Source organism: Puma concolor, chromosome D3 (genome assembly GCF_028749965.1).
Source record: "Puma concolor isolate L17-30 chromosome D3, mPumCon1.1.hap2, whole genome shotgun sequence".
NCBI classification, from domain to species: Eukaryota; Metazoa; Chordata; class Mammalia; order Carnivora; family Felidae; genus Puma; species Puma concolor.
Window position 1 is genome coordinate 22924392 of NC_141678.1, and position 20720 is coordinate 22945111.

At 39.3% G+C, this 20720-nt stretch overlaps 1 protein-coding gene and 1 long non-coding RNA gene across 9 annotated transcripts in view; one reads left to right on the forward strand and one right to left on the reverse strand.

The window, feature by feature from the left end:
• Nucleotides 1–18206, reverse strand: part of HORMAD2 (HORMA domain containing 2) — a 95051-nt gene extending 76845 nt beyond the window's left edge. For 5 of the 6 annotated variants that reach the window (XR_015242363.1, XM_086682110.1, XM_086682109.1 and 2 more), the window contains exons 1-3: nucleotides 17783–17898; nucleotides 8607–8694; nucleotides 2711–2852 (exon numbers count right to left, since the gene is read on the reverse strand). Coding sequence is in view for 5 of the 6 variants with exons in the window: in XM_086682110.1 (XP_086538236.1) it covers nucleotides 2711–2852; nucleotides 8607–8657 (193 nt within the window). In the remaining variant the exon portion in view is untranslated. The other variant, XM_086682108.1, reaches the window with a different exon arrangement.
• Nucleotides 17947–20720, forward strand: part of LOC147575409 (uncharacterized) — an 82330-nt gene continuing 79556 nt past the window's right edge. For 2 of the 3 annotated variants that reach the window (XR_015242366.1, XR_015242364.1), the window contains exon 1: nucleotides 17947–18290. This is a non-coding gene — a long non-coding RNA (uncharacterized LOC147575409). The remainder of the gene's footprint in view (nucleotides 18291–20720) is intronic. The other variant, XR_015242365.1, reaches the window with a different exon arrangement.

Here is a 20720-nt window from a genome sequence, read left to right on the forward strand (position 1 = left end):
TAATTTCCATCTGAAATTCAACCGCCTTACTATAGTCAGAGAACAGGAAAATCATATTAAAAGAGTTTTAGCTTAGAGGTGCCTAGGTGGCTCAGTCAGTTAAGCGTCTGACTTTGACTGGCTCAGGTCATGATCTCGCCGTTCATGAGTTCCAGCCCCACATTGGGCTCTGACAGCTCAGAGCCTGGAACCTGCTTCAGATTCTGTCTCCCTTTCTCTCTGCCCCTCCCCCACTTACGCTTTTTCTCTCTCTCTCTCTCTCAAAAAGTAAATAAATAAATAAACATTAAAATTCTTTTTATTTTTTTATTTTAACGTTTACTCATTTTTGAGAGACAGAGACAGAGCATGAGTGGGGAATGGGCAGAGAGAGAGGGAGACACAGAATCCGAAGCAGGCTCCAGGCTCTGAGCTGTCAGCACAGAGCCCCACGTGGGGCTTAAACTCATGAACGGCGAGATCATGACCTGAGCTGAAGTCAGATTTTCAACCAACTGAGCCACCCAGGCGCCACCCCCTAAAAAAATTTTTTAAAAGAGTTTTGGTATAGATCACTCTAAAATCAATCACTGATATGGGTATGACTTTGCATGCCACTTCACCTTTTCATGTTGTTTTCCTGTTCTAAAATTGATGTCTCCTCTATCTCTATTGAGATACATGAAAATTACTCCATATTGGTATAATATTTAGAGATTACCAAAAAAAGTGACATAGGAGAACTGAACATATTTATGATGTATGCTACTTTAAGTACAAACATTGAGAGGGAAACATATAACCTCCACTAAAATTATCACAAAAAATAAAGCCATAAGTAATAGTGTTACCCATGTTGAATGAAAGAAAGAGAGAGAGACAGAGAGAGAAACAGAGACAGAGACAGAGAGAGAAAGGGCCTGAAATGGAAACACTTGCCCCCCACAAAGAGCAAACCAAGACTTAATTGCAGGAATGTAAACTTTAACCAGTCAATCTGGAATTTCCTGATCAACCCTAGTGAGGTAATCTGCAGGATAGACCCCTGCCTTTTCCCCACCCCCCCAAGGAAGGTGACCCTGCCTGATACAAACTTTTCTTTTCTTTTACTAATGACTTCCTTGTGCCACCCTGCCTATAATAGTTTTCCATTTTGTACAGCTTCTTAGAACTATTTCTATTTGCTACATTGGATATTGCACTATTCATGAATTATTGAATAAAACCAATTAGATCTTCAAATGCATTCAGTTGAATTTTGTTTTTTAACATTTCATCCCCTTACCATGCCTAGGGTAGTGACTGACGCACAATAAACCCTTAATTAATTACCCCAAAAATGTCTTTTTCCAATTTTTCCCAATTCTGTTCCAAATGAAGAGAAATGCAACTCTGTGCTACATATAAACATATTCACAATTACAGATTTATTTTCTATAGATCAAAAGAAGACATGACACAAATGAAGTTGTCATGACTGCAAATATCATGTTTTTGTATTTATAGCACCACATGCCTTTCATTGATGCTAGTATAGAGAATCAAATGTTAAGAAAATTAAATTGGAATGAGGCCAAGGTATATCATTAAATACAGATGTGAGGAACTTTAAGTTAGATCTTGAAAAATATGATCTTACAAGGAAACTTCTAGCTCTTTACATTTATTTTCCTAAATGATAATTCCCATTTTAGTGACAAATCAGCAAGATTTTTCTGAATTGTTATCACAATTCAGCTTTTAAAGCTAATAAAAAAGATTCTAAAAAATTGAAGAGTCCTAGGTACATTTTTTTTTCTTTCAATACAAGAGAAGGAAAGGAGCCAGAAACAGCTTGTAATATAAGGAAATGAGATCATAAATTTAAGACACAAGAAATAAAAGAGAGGAAAGTAGGAGACCTGGCAATTGAGAAAAGAAAAGCACTATTAGAATAATAATTGTCTCTCCATGTTTATCAACAAATGGGTTTGGCATGAACATGCTTTTCTTCCAGCATATTTATATGTGTCAACAGTATGAAGAGTTTTTCACCTGGCTGCATTAAACTTCCTCAATGCCAAAGTAAACCTCAGAAAACAAACTCAACTGAGGCACAAAATAGTGCAAATCTACAGCGCCCAAATAGATTTTGATCCAGCTGCTGCTTTTATAGGTATGGTTTAGAATTACTGGGCTTGCCTATACAGATTTATTTTCTTCTCAGTCTGTCATTTGGTATCCAGCTAGGAAGTAATGATTCCTATAAGTAGAACCACTAAACATAGTTAAATTAAAATGGAAAATGAGGGGCGCTTGCCTGGCTCAGTTGGAAGAGCATGCAACCAACTCTTGATCTTGGGGTTGTAAATTCAAGCCCCATGTTGGGTATAGAGATTACTTAAAAATAAAATCTTTAAAAAAAAAAAGGAAGGAGTGCCTGGGTGGCTCAGTCGGTTGAGTGTCTGTTGATCTCAGCTCAGGTCCTTGGCCTCAGGGTTGTGAGTTCAGACCCTGTGTTGGGCTCTGCTCTGGGCTCAGAGCCTACTTATAAATAAATAAATAAATAAATAAATAGATAGATAGATAGATAGATAGATAAATAAATAAATAAATAAAAATTAGCAAACTGATCTTGAAGAACATGCTCATGACTTGGAATTAGCACACTCTGTGAAAAATGAAAGGTTTACTCTTACCAAGTAAAGAAAAAGGCTACAACAGCCAAGATAATCACTGAGTTAAACTTTACCATCCAAATGGCGTTCTCCATAAGAGCTCTCTGGAAACAGGCCCCTTAGATATGTTATACATGAGATAGAAGTAGCAAAAAGTTTCTTCACCATTATCAATGACGCATGCTCATTAGTGATTTGGGATGGAAAAACTGTTTCCTGGGGAAAAAAAGAAAAAGATGAAAAAGATTAGTATTCTTTAATATATTCAGCCATCATGCCTTTACCACAGATATGATGGAAAGATTTTTCAAGACTTCAAATCTGATACCTTTACAGATAATCAAAAGGAAACAGGGCTTTGAAAACTGCATTAAAGTTGATCTTTATAGGTAAGGCAGAGAAGAAAAGCAGGGACAGTTACCCAAGCAATTCAAGACTAGTATAATTTACTTCACAATGATCCATGGGTTTGAGGTGAAACTGGAGCTTTACTATGATTACATAATCTCCTTCCTTTTCACATACTACTCAGATCCCCAATGCAATCTTTTACCCCCTACATTCTCTCCAAAGTCATCAAGTACATCCTATCATCAACCTCTTCTGTCCTCTTACTATGTAACTTCTCTGCAGTGTTTGACACTTCCCACATCTTCCCTCTTCCTTTTCAGCTGCCATAACAGTTTTCTTTTGATTTTTCACATATCCCTCTGTATCTATCTCAATCTCTTATTTTTTCCAGTTTTTCTGCCCTTTAAATTCTCTCTTCAGTCCTTTCTCTTTGCATAGCTCTCACTTCTTGGGTAATCTCATCTAGTTTCACTGCTTCAGGTATAGCCCATACAGAGAAGACTTCAAATCTTTATTTCTGTTTAAGCCCTACTTCTGTGTTTCTGTTTCATGAACATCTACTCCTAGGCCACTCTGTAGAACCCTCAAACTCAACTTATCTCTATCACCTTTCACTGAAACCTGATCCCAAGTTTCATTCCCAGACAAATTAATCAGCCTCCACTCCAATCATCCAGGGTAGAAGTTGAGTCATCTTTGGCTTCTCTTTCTTGTTCATAGTTCATACCCCATTTCCAAGCACTAAACCCTATAATTCTCTCTAAAAGAGTTTTCAAATATATCTTCTCCTTTCCCTTCTCACTGTCACTGCCTTGACTTAGGACATATTTACTTCTCCTGTTTATTACATGCTGTAGCCCCGATCTCTCTGCCAACAGTTACTTTCATTCACTCTGTCCTTCATATTGCCATCATTAACTTTAAAGAATATAAATCTTATTATGACATGACCAGTGTTCATATAGGATAGAGTTTAAGTACCTTAGTGGAGCATTTGAGAACTATCAGTCTTGGGGCGTCTGGGTGGCTCAGTTGGTTATGCTTCCGACTTTGGCTCAGGTCATGATCTCACGGTCCGTGAGTTTGGTCCATGAGTTCGAGCCCCACATCGGGCTCTGCTGACAGTTCAGAGCCTAGAGCCTGCTTCGGATTCTGTGTCTCCCTATCTCTCTGCCCCTCCCCTACTCATGCTCTGCCTCTCTCTGTCTCTCAAAAATGAATAAATGTTAAAAAAAATAAAAAAAAAAGAACTATCAGTCTTATCTTTGCCTAGCTCTCTTGCCTCATTTGCCACCCCCTCCTCTCTGCCCCTACTCCCTATCCTCTCCTATGCACCCTACTCTACCTATGTGGAACTACTATTCATTTACTATTCTACTACCATGTATCTCCATGTTTTTGTACTTTGATAGAGTTTTGCAGGATACTAAGGTAAGAAGTTAGAATACTAAAGTTCTGTAAGATATCAGATAGCCTTCTATAAAATGTATGAGTGCTAACAATAGCTTCCTTCTAAATTATATGTGTGTATGTATGATATATTGAAAAATTCATACAGTTATCCTTAACTGATTGGATAATCTGCCCTAAGAAATGGTATGCCATATTAGGAATGTCAGAAGAGAGTGACAGACGCATAAATTTTACTTCAGCATATAAGAATTTTCTACCAACTTAAATTCATGTAGAATATTTGCTGATAGTTTGTTTTGCATCTTGAGTTATCACTTCAACATGTTTGTCATATTCAGTATTTACTGTGTACATGTATAAAAATAAAAATGAAAATTTGATCATTTTTGTAACAATTAATTAGTCTGAGACTATTTTTTGCTCTTATTTAATCCAAGCACAAAATATGTCTCATGAACTCCAGCTGGCATTTGTCAATACATTTTATTTTTAAAGTATTTTCTAAATATTGATGAATTAGACTATATCAAACTTAAGAACTTCTGTTCAAAGAGAACATGGGAGAAGATATTCTCAATACATATATCTGCAAAGGACCCATATCCAGGATATAGGAAGAACTCCTAAAATTCACTAAGGAAAAGACAGACAACCAAAAAGAAAAATGGACAAAAGACTTGATAAGACACTTCATAAAACAGGATATCCAAATGGCCAACAAACAGCACTCAAACTTCATGAGGGAAATGCACATTAAAACCACAATTAGATAACACTACACTACCTACCAAAATGGCTAAAGTTTTTAAAAATCAGAAAATACCAAATGTTGACAAGGATATAAATCAATCAAAACTTTGAAACACTGGTTATAGGAGCATAAATGGGTACAACCTCTTTGGAATATTTGCTCAGTGGTATCTACTAAAGCTAAAGATACACATGTTCTATGACCTATATTTCACTCATAGATATACACCTGGCAGATACGCATACCTATGCTCACCAAAAGAATGTTCATAATGGCATTATTTGTAATAGACCCAAAATGAAAACTACCCAAATGCCCATCAACAAAAGAATGGATGAACAAATTGTCATATATTCCTGTAATGGAATAATATACGGAAATGAGAATGAATGATCTACAACTATATTTAACAATCTCCAAATATATTTAACAATTTAATAACATATTTAACAATATGATAACTCTCACAGACAAATCTGAGCAAAAGAGACCACATACAAATGAGCGCTACTGTATGACTTCATCGATATAAAATACAAAGTAAGTGAAACTACTTCCATGCTGTTAGAAGTCAGGATGGTTAAGTCTCTGATGATCTTAATCAAATTCAGAGGTCTTTTTACTATACTACACAGTTTCATCTGTTGAAGTTTTAATAATCCTGTTACTTAGAGGCAGGTACTACCCGCAAATATGCCTTTGATGATGAAGTGATGATGAAGAACTCACAAAAAGCTTTTCTATAGCTATATCCAAAAGACATTCTAGTCATGATTTTGCTATATAAACTTCGTTCTTCTTTGGCACACTGGCAATAAATTATCAAATTATATTATATTCCGTTGTTAAAATGTATATAATAAAATAATAACATATAATAAGTATACAATAAAATAAATAAATAAATAAAAATATATAATAAAATAAAATACTATAAAATTATAATACTCTTGCATGTATGATAGGAACTTTGGGGACAAATCAGTATGGATCTTAAAAGCCAGGCTAAGGAATTTATGGTTTATTTTACAATCAATGGGAAGTCAGTGGATTTGATCAGGAAAGTGAGTAAAAGAATTGTTTTAGGAATATTAAGCTATAGCAGAAGTAGGAAAACTTAAAGCTGAAGGGGAATTAGGTATGTATGTGGTGTGCATGTGTGTGCATGTAAAATTTTACAGAAAACCGCTTTTTGTACTGACAGAGCCTCAGAAGTTAAGGTCTTTTTGAGTCAGTGGGTAATAGTTGGCATGGCATCTATATATGGCACCTTACTGAAAACTTGCCAAAACTTAAAGGTAACACTTGAGTAATAACCATTTGTAAAATTAAATAACCTGGAAGTATAAAGACATTTACTTTAAATATAGAATCTAAAAGGCCATTTGCAGTAATGAAGATCAATAGTTAGAAAAGCCCTCTAAAGTTCTGTTATTTTTCTGTATCCTAGGGATTATTTTTCTTAGCTCAACTGTTCTTATTTTTCTTAGCTCAACTGATCTAATACCTTAAGGGTCATCAATGATGTTTTCATAAATGTCAAATACATGAAAATACTGACTTGACAATAAAAAACACTATGTCAAGCTATTTTAATAAGACAGTGTGCTAATGACATACGCGATGTTTGACAGCTCAGCTGTCAAGTTACATGACCTAAGACAATTACTTTACTTCTCTGAGCTTCAGTTTCCACCTTATTGTGAGGTTTAATTGAAACAATAATATAAAGCCCTTGGCACAGTGCCCAGTACATGGCAAATGCTGAATAAATGTTAGCTTCTAGAATTGTTATTATTGTTGTTTTAAGTATTAAATAACAAAATCATAGTCACTTAAAACTTACTGGAAATAGTTCATTCAGTCCAAACTACAAAGATCTGTTTATATTAAAACATCAATTTGTTAATTTACAGAGAGAAAATAACTCCCAAGCTGACCGTAATTCATATATATATACCTGGCTCAGCATTTCCCCCCAGGAAGGAAGCACACTTAGGAAACCAAATGAGATCAGGAATCCAGTGAGTATATTGAATTCAAGCCAGAAAGATGACTACTTTCTCTCTGCCCTAATTCTCCTTCAGCTGGAATCTTGCCTTTGTTTGCTGCAGCTTAATATTCCTAAAACAATTATTTTATTCACTCTCTTTTTAAAATAAATATTTATTTATTTATTTTGGGAGAGAGAGCAAGTGTGAGTGGGAGAGAGGGAGAGAGAGAATCCCAAACAGGCTCCCCACTGTCAGCCCAGAGGCCAAAACAGGGCTCAATCCCATGAACCTGTGAGATCATGACCTGAGCTAAAATCAACAGTTGGATGTTAACCAACTGAGCCACCCAGGTACTCCAATTTTATTCACTCTCCTGACTGAAGAATAAAGAAGGGGTGCCTGGCTGGCTCAGTAGGAGGAGCATGCAACTCTTGATCCTGAGGTTGTGAGTTTGAGCCCCACACTGGGTGTAGAGATTAAATAAATTTTTTAAAAAACTTAAAAAAAAAGTAAAGAATAAAGCATAAATTCCTTAGCTTGGCTTTTAAGATCCATATTAATTTGTTTCCAAAGTTCCCATTCGGTTTTATTTCCTTTTTCTGCCCAACATGATGTCTCTCCACTCCAGTAAGGATACGTTCTTCATTATTCTCTAAAATGTTCATTTCTCATTTTGAGCCAAAGCATGTTGGTAGGTTTTCCTCAAAGAGTTCTCTTCTCTCTCCTCTACTCAAATCCTTTTTATTATTCAAAGTCTACCTTACATCACGTTTCCTTCATGAGTAATATACAAACTATTCCAGTCTATACAAAATCTCTAACTTCCTATAATTTGTATTGTTTTACTCTTTTTCACATATATAATGTATATACTGCTTTCTATATTGGCTTGACTCCTTTAAATCTTATTTCCTTTACCAGATTCTAAACTTCTGGGAGATAAAGATTTATTTATAATATGTATTATATAATACCAAGCTCTTAATTAATAAATGAATGATTCATTAATGAATGTCATGGGACAAGACAGACCTGCCCTTGTGAACTCGGGAAGGATGCCTGACTCTGGCATGCTCCCCCAGGGGCCCAGCCTCCAAGTTCTTCAGTCCTTAAAATTACATCATGGTGCATATCAAAAATTTCCTAATTGCTTCAGGAAATGAGGATCTAACAGAGAACTGTTCTCTTTAAACATCTTCTTTGTTCCTGATTTCTTTTACTCTAGAAAATCTAAACATATGAGCATGAAACAAGCACCCAGTCAGTTACTTTGTAGGAATCTATTCTAATTTCTTGAACATCCTCAGCCCATTAGGCAGTTAAAATGTAGACATACTCTGCCAGAATATTATGTGCCAATTAACTGATAAAACTGCTATTTAAAAAAACACCGAAGATTAAAGTCATGATTCTGAACTCACTAAAATAGTCATTGATTTTCGTTTAATTCTTAGTAAATACCTTAGATGCTTTGTGAATTTTGATAGAGCGAGAGAGCTGAGCAGTGGCCATTGTAGTAATGTATCAAGATTCTTTTAACAAGTCCAACCTGTGGGGGTGAAAAAAAAATTAGAGACTTTGCCAAAATAACCTTTTTTGTGACTTTTCCAAAAGAAGGACTATATAATTAGCATTGACTATATTCTTTGCAAAATTAGTTTAATAACCATTTTTATCTCCACTACCAGTTTTCTATAAATTTGGCTTACGATCTCTAGACTAGTATTTCCAACCACCCAGTGAGAATTTAAGTTGATTTGCTTGTTCCCAAATACATTTGAAGGAGAAAAATACATGGTAAATTACCTAAAGATTCAACAATATACATTTTTTAAAAATTTTTAATGTTTATTCATTTTTGAGAGAGAGAGACACAGAGTGAATGAGTGAGGGAGAGGGAGAGAGAGAGAGAGAAACAGAATCCGAAGGAGGCTCCAGGCTTTCAGCTGTCAGCACAGAGCCCAATGCAGGGCTTGAAGTCACCAGCCTAGCTGTGAGATCATGACCTGAGCCAAAGCCAGACTGACTGAGCCACCCAGTCACTGCTCAAGAATATATTTTCCTCATCCTTTTTATTCCCTTAGAGGGCAACTGTGTTCTGTGTGTGTGGCTATATAAATATATATAGCAGGAGTTCAAAACACTTCTTTTTTTTTTCCTTTTTTGTTTTTTAGAGAAACAGAGGGAAGGAGAGAGCACGAGTGATAGAGGGAGAGAGGGAATCTTAAGTAGACTCCGTGACCAGCTCAGAGCCCAACACAGGGCTCAATCTCATGACCCTGGGATCACAACCTGAGTGGAAATCAAGAACTGGACATGCTTAATTGATTGAGCCACCCAGGTGCCCCAATTCGAGAAATGTTTTTGAGGGGCGCCTGGGCGGCTCAGTCAGTTAAGCATCCGACTCTTGATTTTGGCTCAGGTCACGACCTGGTGGTTCCATGCATTTGAGCCCCGCATTGGGCTCTGTGCTGGCAGCATGGAGCCTGCTTGGGATCCTCTCTCTTCCTCTTTCTCTGCCCCTTCCCATTCGCATACATGCACATGCACATTCTCTCTCTCGATAAATAAACTTAAAAAGATTTCTTGATTTAACTTCATGTGTAATTGGCTTTCAAAGGTAACTCAAAAGTTAAAGTTCACACTTCACACCCATTAGGATGGCTTTTCTAAAAAAAATGGAAAAGAGCAAGTGTTGGTGAGGATGTGGAAAACTTGGAACCCTTGTGCATTGCTGGTGGGAATCATACAGCTACTGTAAAAAACATTTTGGCAGTTCCTCAAAAAGTTAAACAGAATTATCGTATTATTCAGCAATTCCACTTCTAGGTATACCCAAAAGAACCGAAAGCAGAGAGTCAAATACTTGTATACCAATGTTCATAGCAGTATTATTTATAATACCCAAAAGATGGAAACAACCCAAATGTCCATCAACAGTTGAATGGATTTTTTTTTAATGTGGTATATACAATGGTATATACAAGTCTTAAAAAGGAATGAAATTCTGATACATGGTACAACATGGATGAACCTTGAAAACATTATGCTAAGTGAAATAAGCCAGACACAAAAGGACAAATATTGCATGATTTCACTTACATGAGGTAGAGGTGCCCAAAGTAGTCAACTTCATAGAGACAAAGTAGAATAGAGGTTACAAAGGGCTGAAGGATAGAAGGAATGTGATGTTTAAAGGGCATACAGTTTCTGTTCAGGCTGATGAAAATTTTCTAGGACGGACAGCAGTGTTGTTTGCACAACGCCATGATGCGCTTAGTCGCCACTGCATTGTATACTTGAGAATGGTTGGGGTGGTGAATTTTATATTATGCATATTTTAATATAATAAAAAAATGAATGTTGAAAATACATCTAGTTTTGAGGTGCCTGGCTGGCTCAATCGGTAGAACATGTGACTTGATCTTGGAGTCATGGGTTTGAGCCCCACATTGGGGGTAGAGTATACTAAAAAAAATAAATAAAACAGAGGGACTTTAAGTTATAAAAAAAAAAAGAGAAAGAAATACATCTGGTTTGCACTTCTATTGCTTCACTGGCATAAACAAAGAAGCAAATTCCCGTTTTCTTTTCAAAGATCTTTATTTATTTAAAAAAATTTTTAATGTTTATTTATTTTTGAGAGAGACAGAGACAGAATGTGAGTGGGTTAGGGGCAGAGAGAGAGGGAGACAGAGTCCAAAGCAGGCTCTAGGCTCCGAGCTGTCAGGACAGAGCCCGACGTGGGGCTCGAACTCACGAGCTGTGAGATCATGACCTGAGCCAAAGTCAGACGCTCAACCCACTGAGCCACCCAGGTGCCACTGATCTTAATTTAATTTGTATTGGGGCTGCTTTTCAAGTTATGGAGTTCTGACCAAATAACCTATTTAAAGTAATTCCATTCTGGATCACCCAGGATAGCCTGTGACCTTCTTTTGCGTATTGAACAATGCAAGATTCTGGATGATTTTGCAAATAAAAGGCAGAATTATTTGAGGACACGGCCACAAGATGGTGATAGAGATTATAAACAAGTAATATTTAATTTCTCTCAAATTACTTCTTCAGATCAGCACTAGGGGACACTCTTTTACAAGATCCTGTAGGACACTGAAAACCACCTAACAGTCCTTTAGTCCTTAAACATTGCCAGGTGTCTTTTGTTGACTTCAAAATATAGCTTTCATTTCTGTGTATAATCTTCAAATCTGACTCAACACATCAATTGTTTCCCTTAAAACTTCAAGAAATAAAATGAGCAAAATAAGGAACTACAGAAGTTTAAGCCCTAGTTCTGGTCCATTAAGCCATGTAAATGACCCCCTCCTGGGGTAGTTATTAGTCTTAGAGACAATACATAAGAAGAATAGGGGCACCTGGGTGGCTCCGTTGGTTAAGCCTCCAACTCTTGATTTCAGCTCAGGTCATGATCTCACAGTTCATGGGATGGAACCCCACATTAGGCTCTGTGCTAACAGTGCTGAGCCTGCTTGGGATTCTTTTTTTGCCTCTCTAAATAAATAAATAAATAAACATTAAAAAAATAATAAATAATAATGAGAAGAATTTTTAAATAGATTTCTTCATTGATTAAAAAAAAAAATCTATCTATGGGAGTGCCTGGCTGACTCAGTCAGTAGAGCATAATCTCGGGGATTGTGAGTTTGAGCCCTACGTTGGGTGTAGAGATTACTTAAATACATAAACTTAAAAAAAAATTCTATGATCATAAGACATTCTGATGGCATTTCTAGAGAATCAAGCGCTGAAAAAAGCATCATTCAATTAGGACATAATGGCTAGGACATTATATCTATACAGGAATGTACAGAAACCTGGATTAAACTGATACTATCACTGAAAACTCTGAGACAAATCAGGCACTTGTTTTTGAGAAAGGATTCAAAGCTGGTTACTATTAGCATTTGGTAAATACCTGAGGAATTAACATTTCTAAAATAAGTAAAGTTAAATTTTATTTACACATATGTGTGTGTGTGAAGAGAGAAATAAACAGCAGTATAATGTAGTAGAAAGCAGCTTTGGAGTTAAGGAACCTAGGTTCAAATTCTGTTCACCTATCTAGTAGCTTTGTAACTTGGCCATATCACACAATCACCCTGGGCCTCAGTTTCCTTTTTTGTAAAACAGAGACAATAAATCCAACTTCTCAGGGCTCTTACAATGTTTATATGGGGATGTGTACATCCAGAGAGCATACCTAGCATAATGGTTAAGTACTCGCACTCTTCTGGAGTCACACTATCTAGGATCAAATTTCAGTCTGCAATTAACTTGCCATATCATCTTGGGCAGATTGTGTGCCTCAGTTTCCCCATCTTAAAACAAGGATAGTAATAGTACCAGCTTCACAGGGTTGTGGGAGGACTAAATGAGTCATTATATATAGGGCACTTAGAACACTGACAAATATTTCATTATAAGTATGTTTATTTTTTTTAAATCTTATGTTAGTATTTGAACTCCTAGTTTTCTTCCAGCCTTCCAGTTGTTCCTTCTCATTGTCTATTTCAGACTTTTTTCCCCGCCCATTTCTTAACATTTGTGTTCAGGGTTCTGTACTAGGAGCTCTTTTTTTTTTTTTTTTTTTTTTTTTTCTTACTTCTAAACACACTCCCTGGATGAACAAACACATTCCCATTGTTTCAATTACTATATCTATTCACATGATTGGATATAAGGAGCCCAGGTCTCTCTGAGGAGTTAGAAATCTATACCTCAGTCTATGAGACAGTTCCACTTTGATGTTCCCAACACATCTAAATGTCAGCTCTTTCCCCCCAAAACCTATTTCTGTTCCCTAGCTCAGTAAATGACATCATCAAATACCTAACTGTTCAAGCCTAAAAACTATGACTCAACTCTGTTCCCTCTCTCATTTCCACATCCAGTCTCCTTAACATTTATCAAATATGTCCATTACTCACTTTATACATGCTGTTATCTCTGCTTTAGATCAGATTAGCCTCATCTTTTGTCTGGACTGCTACAACCACCAGTCTAGTCTGCCTGTCATTGATCCTGCCCTTCCCCAGGCTGTTTTTTGTACCGTAGCCAAAGTTTTCTTTCTAAATTGTGAACTTGATTATGTAACTTCTTAGACTGAAATTCTTCAATGATTTCCCACTTTGCTCAGGATAAAATCCAAATTCCTTACCATGGCTTCAAGATCTGGCTCATGCCTTCTTAGCCACATCTCTAACCATTTTCCCTTACACTTTTATGAATCAGCTATTCTTATCTACTTTGATTACCCTAAAGGACCATATTCTCTACAGCTTTCAGGCTTTTGCGATATTCCTTCTGCCCGAAACATTCTCCTCCATTCTCAATTCTTACTTATCTCCTGGACATGGTTTAGTATAATGTTCTCGAGGAATATTTCCTGAGTCACTACAGCGAGCAAGTTGGGTTATGTGCCCATTGTAATATATACTGTATCATGCTCGTATTTATGTATCCATCCCACCCTACTGTGAGCTAACATGAGAGTAAAGTTGTGTCTGTCTAGCTCATTTATTTTTCAAAGTTTTTTTTAAGGTACAATTTAGTGGATCTTGGTATATTCAGGGTTTTGCAACTGTCACTATTAATTCTAGAAGATTTTTGTTCCCCAAAAAGAAACTCTGTCCCCATTACCAATCACTCCCTCCTCCCCGACACCTTGCAACCACTAATCCATGTTTCATCTCTATGGATTTGCCTATTCTGGACATTTCATATAATGAAACCATGTAATATGTGACCTTTTGTGTCTGCTTTACTTCATTCTTTAAAAAAATTTTTTTTTAATGTTTATTGTTGAAAGACGGAGAGAGACAGAGAATGAGCGTGGGAGGGGCAGAAAGACAGGGAGACACAGAATCCAGCTCGTTACCTGAGCTGAAGTCGGACACTCAACTGACTGAGCCACTCAGGCGCCCCTGCTTTACTTCATTCTTGAATCCTCAGCACGATTACAGTATTGAAACAAAATAGATGCTCAAAAAGTATCTCCTGAATCAATAGAGAGATGCTACAAGAACAAGGAAGAATTAAGCATCTAGAAAAGAATTATAGAATATTAATATTAATAGGTAGAAGGAACTTTGAATGTCATCTACTCCAAACATCTAATTTTCTAGATGAGGAAATCAAGGTCCAGAGAAGTCAACTGACTTAAGGTCAATCAAACATTTAGTGGTAGAACTGAGAATAAAACTCAAGAAACTCTGACTCACAATTTAGGGGTTTTTCTACAATGACTCCCCAAAATAAAATCCCTTTTTGCTTTCACCCCACCTAAAATAACACACTACCCAGGAAGCTAGGTGGCTCAATCCGTTAAGTGCCCGACTCTTGATTTTAGCTCAGATTATGATCTCATAGTCATGAGATGGAGCCCCACGTCAAGCTCTGCTCTGGGCATGGAGTCTGTTTAAGATTCTCCCTCTCTCTTCCCTCTGCCCCTCCCCCACATTTCATGCATGCTCTCTCTCTCTCAAAATAAATAAATACAGGTAAATAAATAAAATGATGCACTACCAGTGCCTTCCTAGTTGTTGGGCTTGCTTGCTTATTTCTAAATACAGTAGTGTCTTTGTGTCTTTTTCTGTTTTTCTAGAATGAGTTCGCTTTAGGAAGGCAAAATGTATCTAATTTTTTTTTTTAATAGCGAGGCTCTTTTCAACCTCTAACTATTCTGTTGTTACTGTTGTTTTCCCTTTGAGCAGGTGTTTTGTGGAAGTCTCCTATTCAAGTACAAACTCTGCTTAATTTTGAAAGCTCACAAGCTAACAGCCCCAGGAGGTATGACACTACAGATCATGCACTCTTAGAGAATAACTCTGATTGTTTATCACCTTGTTCTAACTCATTATCTAAAAACCTAGGAGAGATTTCATAACTATGGATTTGAAGAACAGAACTCTAACTTTCAAATGTCTTTCACTTATATATTTGCTTGCATATTTGACCCACAAACATCTGAAACTTCACAGGGCATCAATATCTTTCATTTTTATGCTTGTCTACTCTGTGACAAGAATTATGATCTTGAGGGGCGCCTGGGTGGCGCAGTCGGTTAAGCGTCCGACTTCAGCCAGGTCACGATCTCGCGGTCCGTGAGTTCGAGCCCCGCGTCGGGCTCTGGGCTGATGGCTCAGAGCCTGGAGCCTGTTTCCGATTCTGTGTCTCTCTCTCTGCCCCTCCCCCGTTCATGCTCTGTCTCTCTCTGTCCCAAAAATAAATAAACGTTGAAAAAAAAAATCTTTAAAAGAATTATGATCTTGAGAAAGAGAAAAGATTTCTGTGCTTTCTCAGATAAAGACTCATGCTAGGCTTACCTCTTGACCTACATCTCAACTGCCCTATTTAAAATGGTGATATAATTGCTTACTGTTTTACCCTTTTATGTGTGAATCCAAGATTCAGATAAAGATTAACCAGCTACTGTTCAGCGCATTAAAGCCTAAGCCACTTTTTTCCTTCTTTGGCCATTGTGAGTGAAGCAAAAACCAGTTTTATTATGTTTGCCCAAAGACAATAATAGTTGATTTCCTAACACTCCCCACCCATCTTTCTCAAACTTCCAAAACCATTTTTTCCCAACAAATCCCCTTTCTCTCAAATGAGTAATATCGAATAGCTGGATTCTAATAAATGCAACTAGATGATCTTTCTTGCCTGATTGGAAGGATGGCTTTACTGAAAGGAAGTACATTTTGACCTAAATGGGCTCAGCAACATAGAATTGGAAGGGAAAGGACACATCCTCTACAGATAATCCAATCTCTTCACTTTAAAGAAAAGGAAAGTCAATTTAGTGGAGGAAAGATAGTCTTTTTGACAAATAGTACTGGAACAATAGGACATGCATAGGCTGAACACCCCCCCCCCCAAAAAAAAAGAACAAAACAAAGAAAACCCCCAACCTAAATTTCACACTGTATACAAATATTAATTCAAAATGGGTCATGAATTTTGACAATAGAGAAGAGGAAAACGAAGTTCAACAAAAGAACTTGGTTTGTTGAGGCACCTGGGTGGCTCAGTTGGTTGAGTGTCCAACTGCAGCTCAGGTCTTGATCTCTTTCATGGTTGGTGAGTTCAAGCCCCACAGTGCAGAGCCTGCTTCGGATTCTACCTCCCTCTCTGTCTCTCTGCCCTACCTCGCTCACATACTTGCATTCTCCCTCTCTCAAAAATAAACATTAAAAAAAAAAATTTTTTTTAAAGAACTTGGTTTGTCAAAGGTCACCCAGTTACTCAGAGGTTTCACAGAGTTTGCTTCCACAAATTATCACTCACCATTTTAATAAATCCCATCTGGCTCTGGTAATTTCTTCTCCCAGCTCACTCAGAATAAATGGTTTCCACTATATTAACTGGGTATTTGTACATGCTATTTTGGTTTTTTAATATCTTCTTCAGGCTATTTCAATTATTCATTCATTCAACATTTACTGGGTGACCACAATGTGCCAGTCATCATCTAGGATTACAGTGATGTAAAATAATACTGTTCACCTGGCAAGAGATTGATGATGATCTAATGGGGGGAGACATTAGACTCTCAGCCTAATTAAATAAAAAATTCCTATAGGGGCAGGCGCCTGGGTGGTTCACTTCATTAAGAGAGGGACTCATCATTTCTGCCCAGGTCATGAGAACCGTTGGGCTTTGTGCTCACTGCGCAGAGCCTGCTTGGGATTCTCGCTCTCCTTTTCTCTCTGCCCCTCCCCTACTCGCTTTCTTTCGCTTTCTCTCAAAATAGACATTAAGAAAAAGAAAGAAGGAAAGAAAGAAAGCAAGCAAGCAAGAAAATTCCTTTAGGGGCAAGCACCCAGCTTTATCTTCATTTTCACCAGCGAGTACATGATGTACTGCACACCCCCTCCCATGCTCTGCACATCCGAACACACGTCGGTGATTGGCTAATCTCGCGTTTCAAGACACTTTCTCCCCTGTACTGTTTGGGGAACTAAAGTCCACGGAGATTAAACGGCACGTCCCGGTTAAGGTGGAAAAGGAGTCAAGGTCATTCCGTGCGGACCCATCCCCAGCTCTGTCATCTCCTGATGATTCTGGCAAGAACTGGTTCTGGCAGAACGCCTCCATGTCTGGAGAAAACCTGGCCTAGCTAAATTCACCCGCAAAGCTCCACACCCAACTCACTCCCCCACCCCGCCCCATCCTGACTGGCCGCTGATTACCCTTGCAGCTTCCTCACCAAGACTCAATCCTCCTTTTCCACCGAAATCTGAATTCAATAGCTATTTTGGTGTTCACAGTACAATTATCGCCACTCTTTTTTTTTTTTTTTTTTTCCCCTGGTATATGCGAAAATTTTCGAAATCGAGCCCTGAGGGCGGCGGGGGTGGGTGGGGAGGGTGTTATCTAGAAGCTTCTCTTTGTTTTTTTCCCTCAGCCCCCCCCCCCCCCCCCCCCCCCCCCCCCGCCTTCCCGCTTCTCCTCAGGGTACTTCGGGGCTCAGCGAAATACTTTCAAATCAAACTTAAAGCCTCAAGTAAAAGGAAAGGAAAAGAAAAAAAAGAAATTAACCTAAGAACACGGAAGTAACAATGCTCAAGCGCGCTCTTTCTCCGGGCACCTTGGCTCTGCACAGCCCTCACCTCAGCTCCTCGAGGTCTCTCTCAGGTCTCTCAGAAGGATGCCCAACGGCCTTTTCGAGCCCAAACCCTTTCGGGCTCATGAATAGTCAACGACGCCTTTCTGGGTGGGGCGAGAGACACTTACTCATGAATAATTCATAACCTCTCCAAGTCAAGCCCGGGCGGCCCGCCTTGCGGCTTCATGAATATGCAAAAAGCTGCCAGAGGCTGCTAACGGCCCCCTGGAGATCCCTGCCCCCTCAGCGCCGGCGTCGTCCGCGCCTGGCCTCCTTCGCTCTGGGTTCCCCGCCACATGCCCCCCGGTCGCCGGCGCCGCGTCTCTTCTGCCGCCTTCTCGCCCTTCCGAAGGCTGGCCACGCGCTCCCGGGCCTGAGGGACCCGTGCCTGGCTCGCGGCGCCGCACGCGAACCCCGACGGGGCCTTCCGTTCAGGACCACTCGGCTGGCGCAGCCGGTACGTCGAGGACAGCCCGCCGCGGGGCTTGCTGAGGAGACGCCTGCCGGCCCAGGTGAGGCGGCGGCGGGGAGGCCGACGCGGGCGGTGCTGGGTTAAAGCCCGGAGGACCGCTTTTTATTGCGTGCCTGGGACCGGGACTGGCGGCGGCGGCGGCGGGGTGGGGGGGGGGTGGTGGTGGTGAGGCGGACAGAGAGGCCTGAGGCCACTGCAGAGCGGGATGAGGGAGAAGCATCTAGAGCTTTTGGGGCCGGCTGTCAACCTGGAAGCGGGAGCTAGAGGTCTAGAGACAGACGTTTTCATCCTTGAGGGTATCTCACTTCTTTCCTAGCATAGACCCAACTTTGCGTTATTTCGAACGTTGATTTGTAATTACGCAAATGAAACCTCAGCGAGGTGATCCCCGTAAGCAGTCGGGTGTTGGTCTCCTCAGACCCTTTCTCACGCGTTCAGGGACATACTCAGTGCCTTGTGGAGCTTTTCTAAGGTTCGTGAAGTCCTTTGAACCTCTGCAATGGGATTTCTTAGAAAATGGGTAAAGGAAGCACGGGGTCACTTGAAGCCTAGTTTTACTTTGTTTCTGCAGTGAAGGAAAAAAAGATACCAGTTGGTAAAAACATGAGTTTATAACATAATGACTGAGCCATAATTTGGGCTAAAATTGTTCTTTAGCGTAGGTTTTTTTTTTTTTTTTTAATGTTTATTTATTTATTTTGAGAGAAAGAGCATGTGCGAGCAGGGGAGGGGCAGAGAGAGAGAGAGAGAGAGAGAGGGAGGGAGTGAGAGAATCCCAAGCAGGCTTCCCGTTCAGGGCAGAATTGGACCCAGGGTTGGACCCCACGACCGTGAGAACATGACCTGAACCAAAATCAAGAGTCTGGGCTTCAACCGACTGAGCCACCCAGGTGCCCCAAGTGCAGGTTTTCTCATCCTCTCCCTGCCGAATTGTGATAGCCCAAAGTGTCTGCAGATGTGGTCAAATGCAAAATCGCCCTTGGTTGAGATCAACTGATTTAATCCCAAACTTTCCAGAAGTAATTGCTCTTTAAGCTCCAGCCTGGCAGATGGTCTCTCTGCTCCAGCCCTTTCCGTCATCAGTATTTACCAGCTTCCATCTGGGGGGACCACTAGTCCCTCCGTGGTAGCTGTTCTCGTTCTCATCTGCCCTCAAGTCTCAGCTTTGGTAACTATGCAAAGAGCCTTCCCCCTCTTCCCTATGCTAATGAAAGTTTCTCTCTCTCCACCCTGCTCGCAAACGCAGTTATTACCTCTCATTACTACTTTTCCTTCCTCAAATGTATCACAATCTGGATTTCATTTATTTGTTAATCTGTTTTTCTTCACCACCTAGAATACAGTAAGCCGTAGTAGAGTCCTCATCCGTCTGGGTCACTCCTGGATGTCTAGTGACCATCCCAGTGCCTGGTACACAGTGATCACTCAATAAACATTGGAGGATGGAAATATATAACCCTCTCTTCCTCCTAAGTACGTCTGTGGAGTTTCTCCTACTCCTTTCCATTCTCATTCCCTGCTGGGCTCCTTGTGACCTTTGTTTAGAACTTGAATGGAAGAATGAACGCCTAGAAGCTGTGACTAAATTCTTCACTCTTCCCACTGACTTATCCACTCCTTGAGGGCAGAAACTGTCCTTTATAAAGTTCACTGAAGGTATTCATATAGTTGAATGAACCAATCTATGACTTTAAGGAACAATATTAGACAATTAAAAATTGATAGGAACACTGGGGGCTTTAGAAATTATTAGTTTAGTGACACCTGGGTGGCTCAGTCGGTTGAGCCTTGACTTTTTACTTCAACTTTTGTTGTGATCCCAGGGTTGTGGGATGGGACTCTGTCTCAGGCTCAACGCTCAGCACAGAGATTCTCCCTCTCCACTCCCCGCCCCGCCAAGTGTGAGACAGAGAGAGAGAGAGGAAGGGAAGGGAAGGGGAAGGGGAAGAGGAAGGAAGGAAGGTACTTTAGGGATGAGAGCTTAAGTAATTTGTGCAAAGTCCTCAAGCTTGTTAAGAGACCAAGTCACAAGTCTCACACCTTTCTTTCAAGTCTCTTTTCTAATCTCCAGCCAATCTAGTTTCTTATTCCTTTTCTGTGAACATGACTTAGAGCTCAAACATGAAAATCCCAAGCCAAAGACCTGCTTCTTGTCAACTAAAAGCTTTTGAGCTTGTATCCTTCATCTTTTGATTAGATCTACCCTGGGGATAATGGCCTAATGAGCTCAAAAGTGTATGATATTCAAACGATTACCCATCTTCTCTTGTACCTTTCAGTGATTAGAGATTGGAAATTGTCCCTGTCAGAGCAAAGTACCTTGTTTGTTTTGGAAGGAAAAATGTACATTGTGGGAGAAATTGATCGTTGTGTATAAATTTCCAAATAACCAGTTAAAGTTTGGCCAAACCCTGTATCCAGTAGAAAAATAACATGTGAAACAAATTAAAATAAGGTGGGGAAGGGGAAT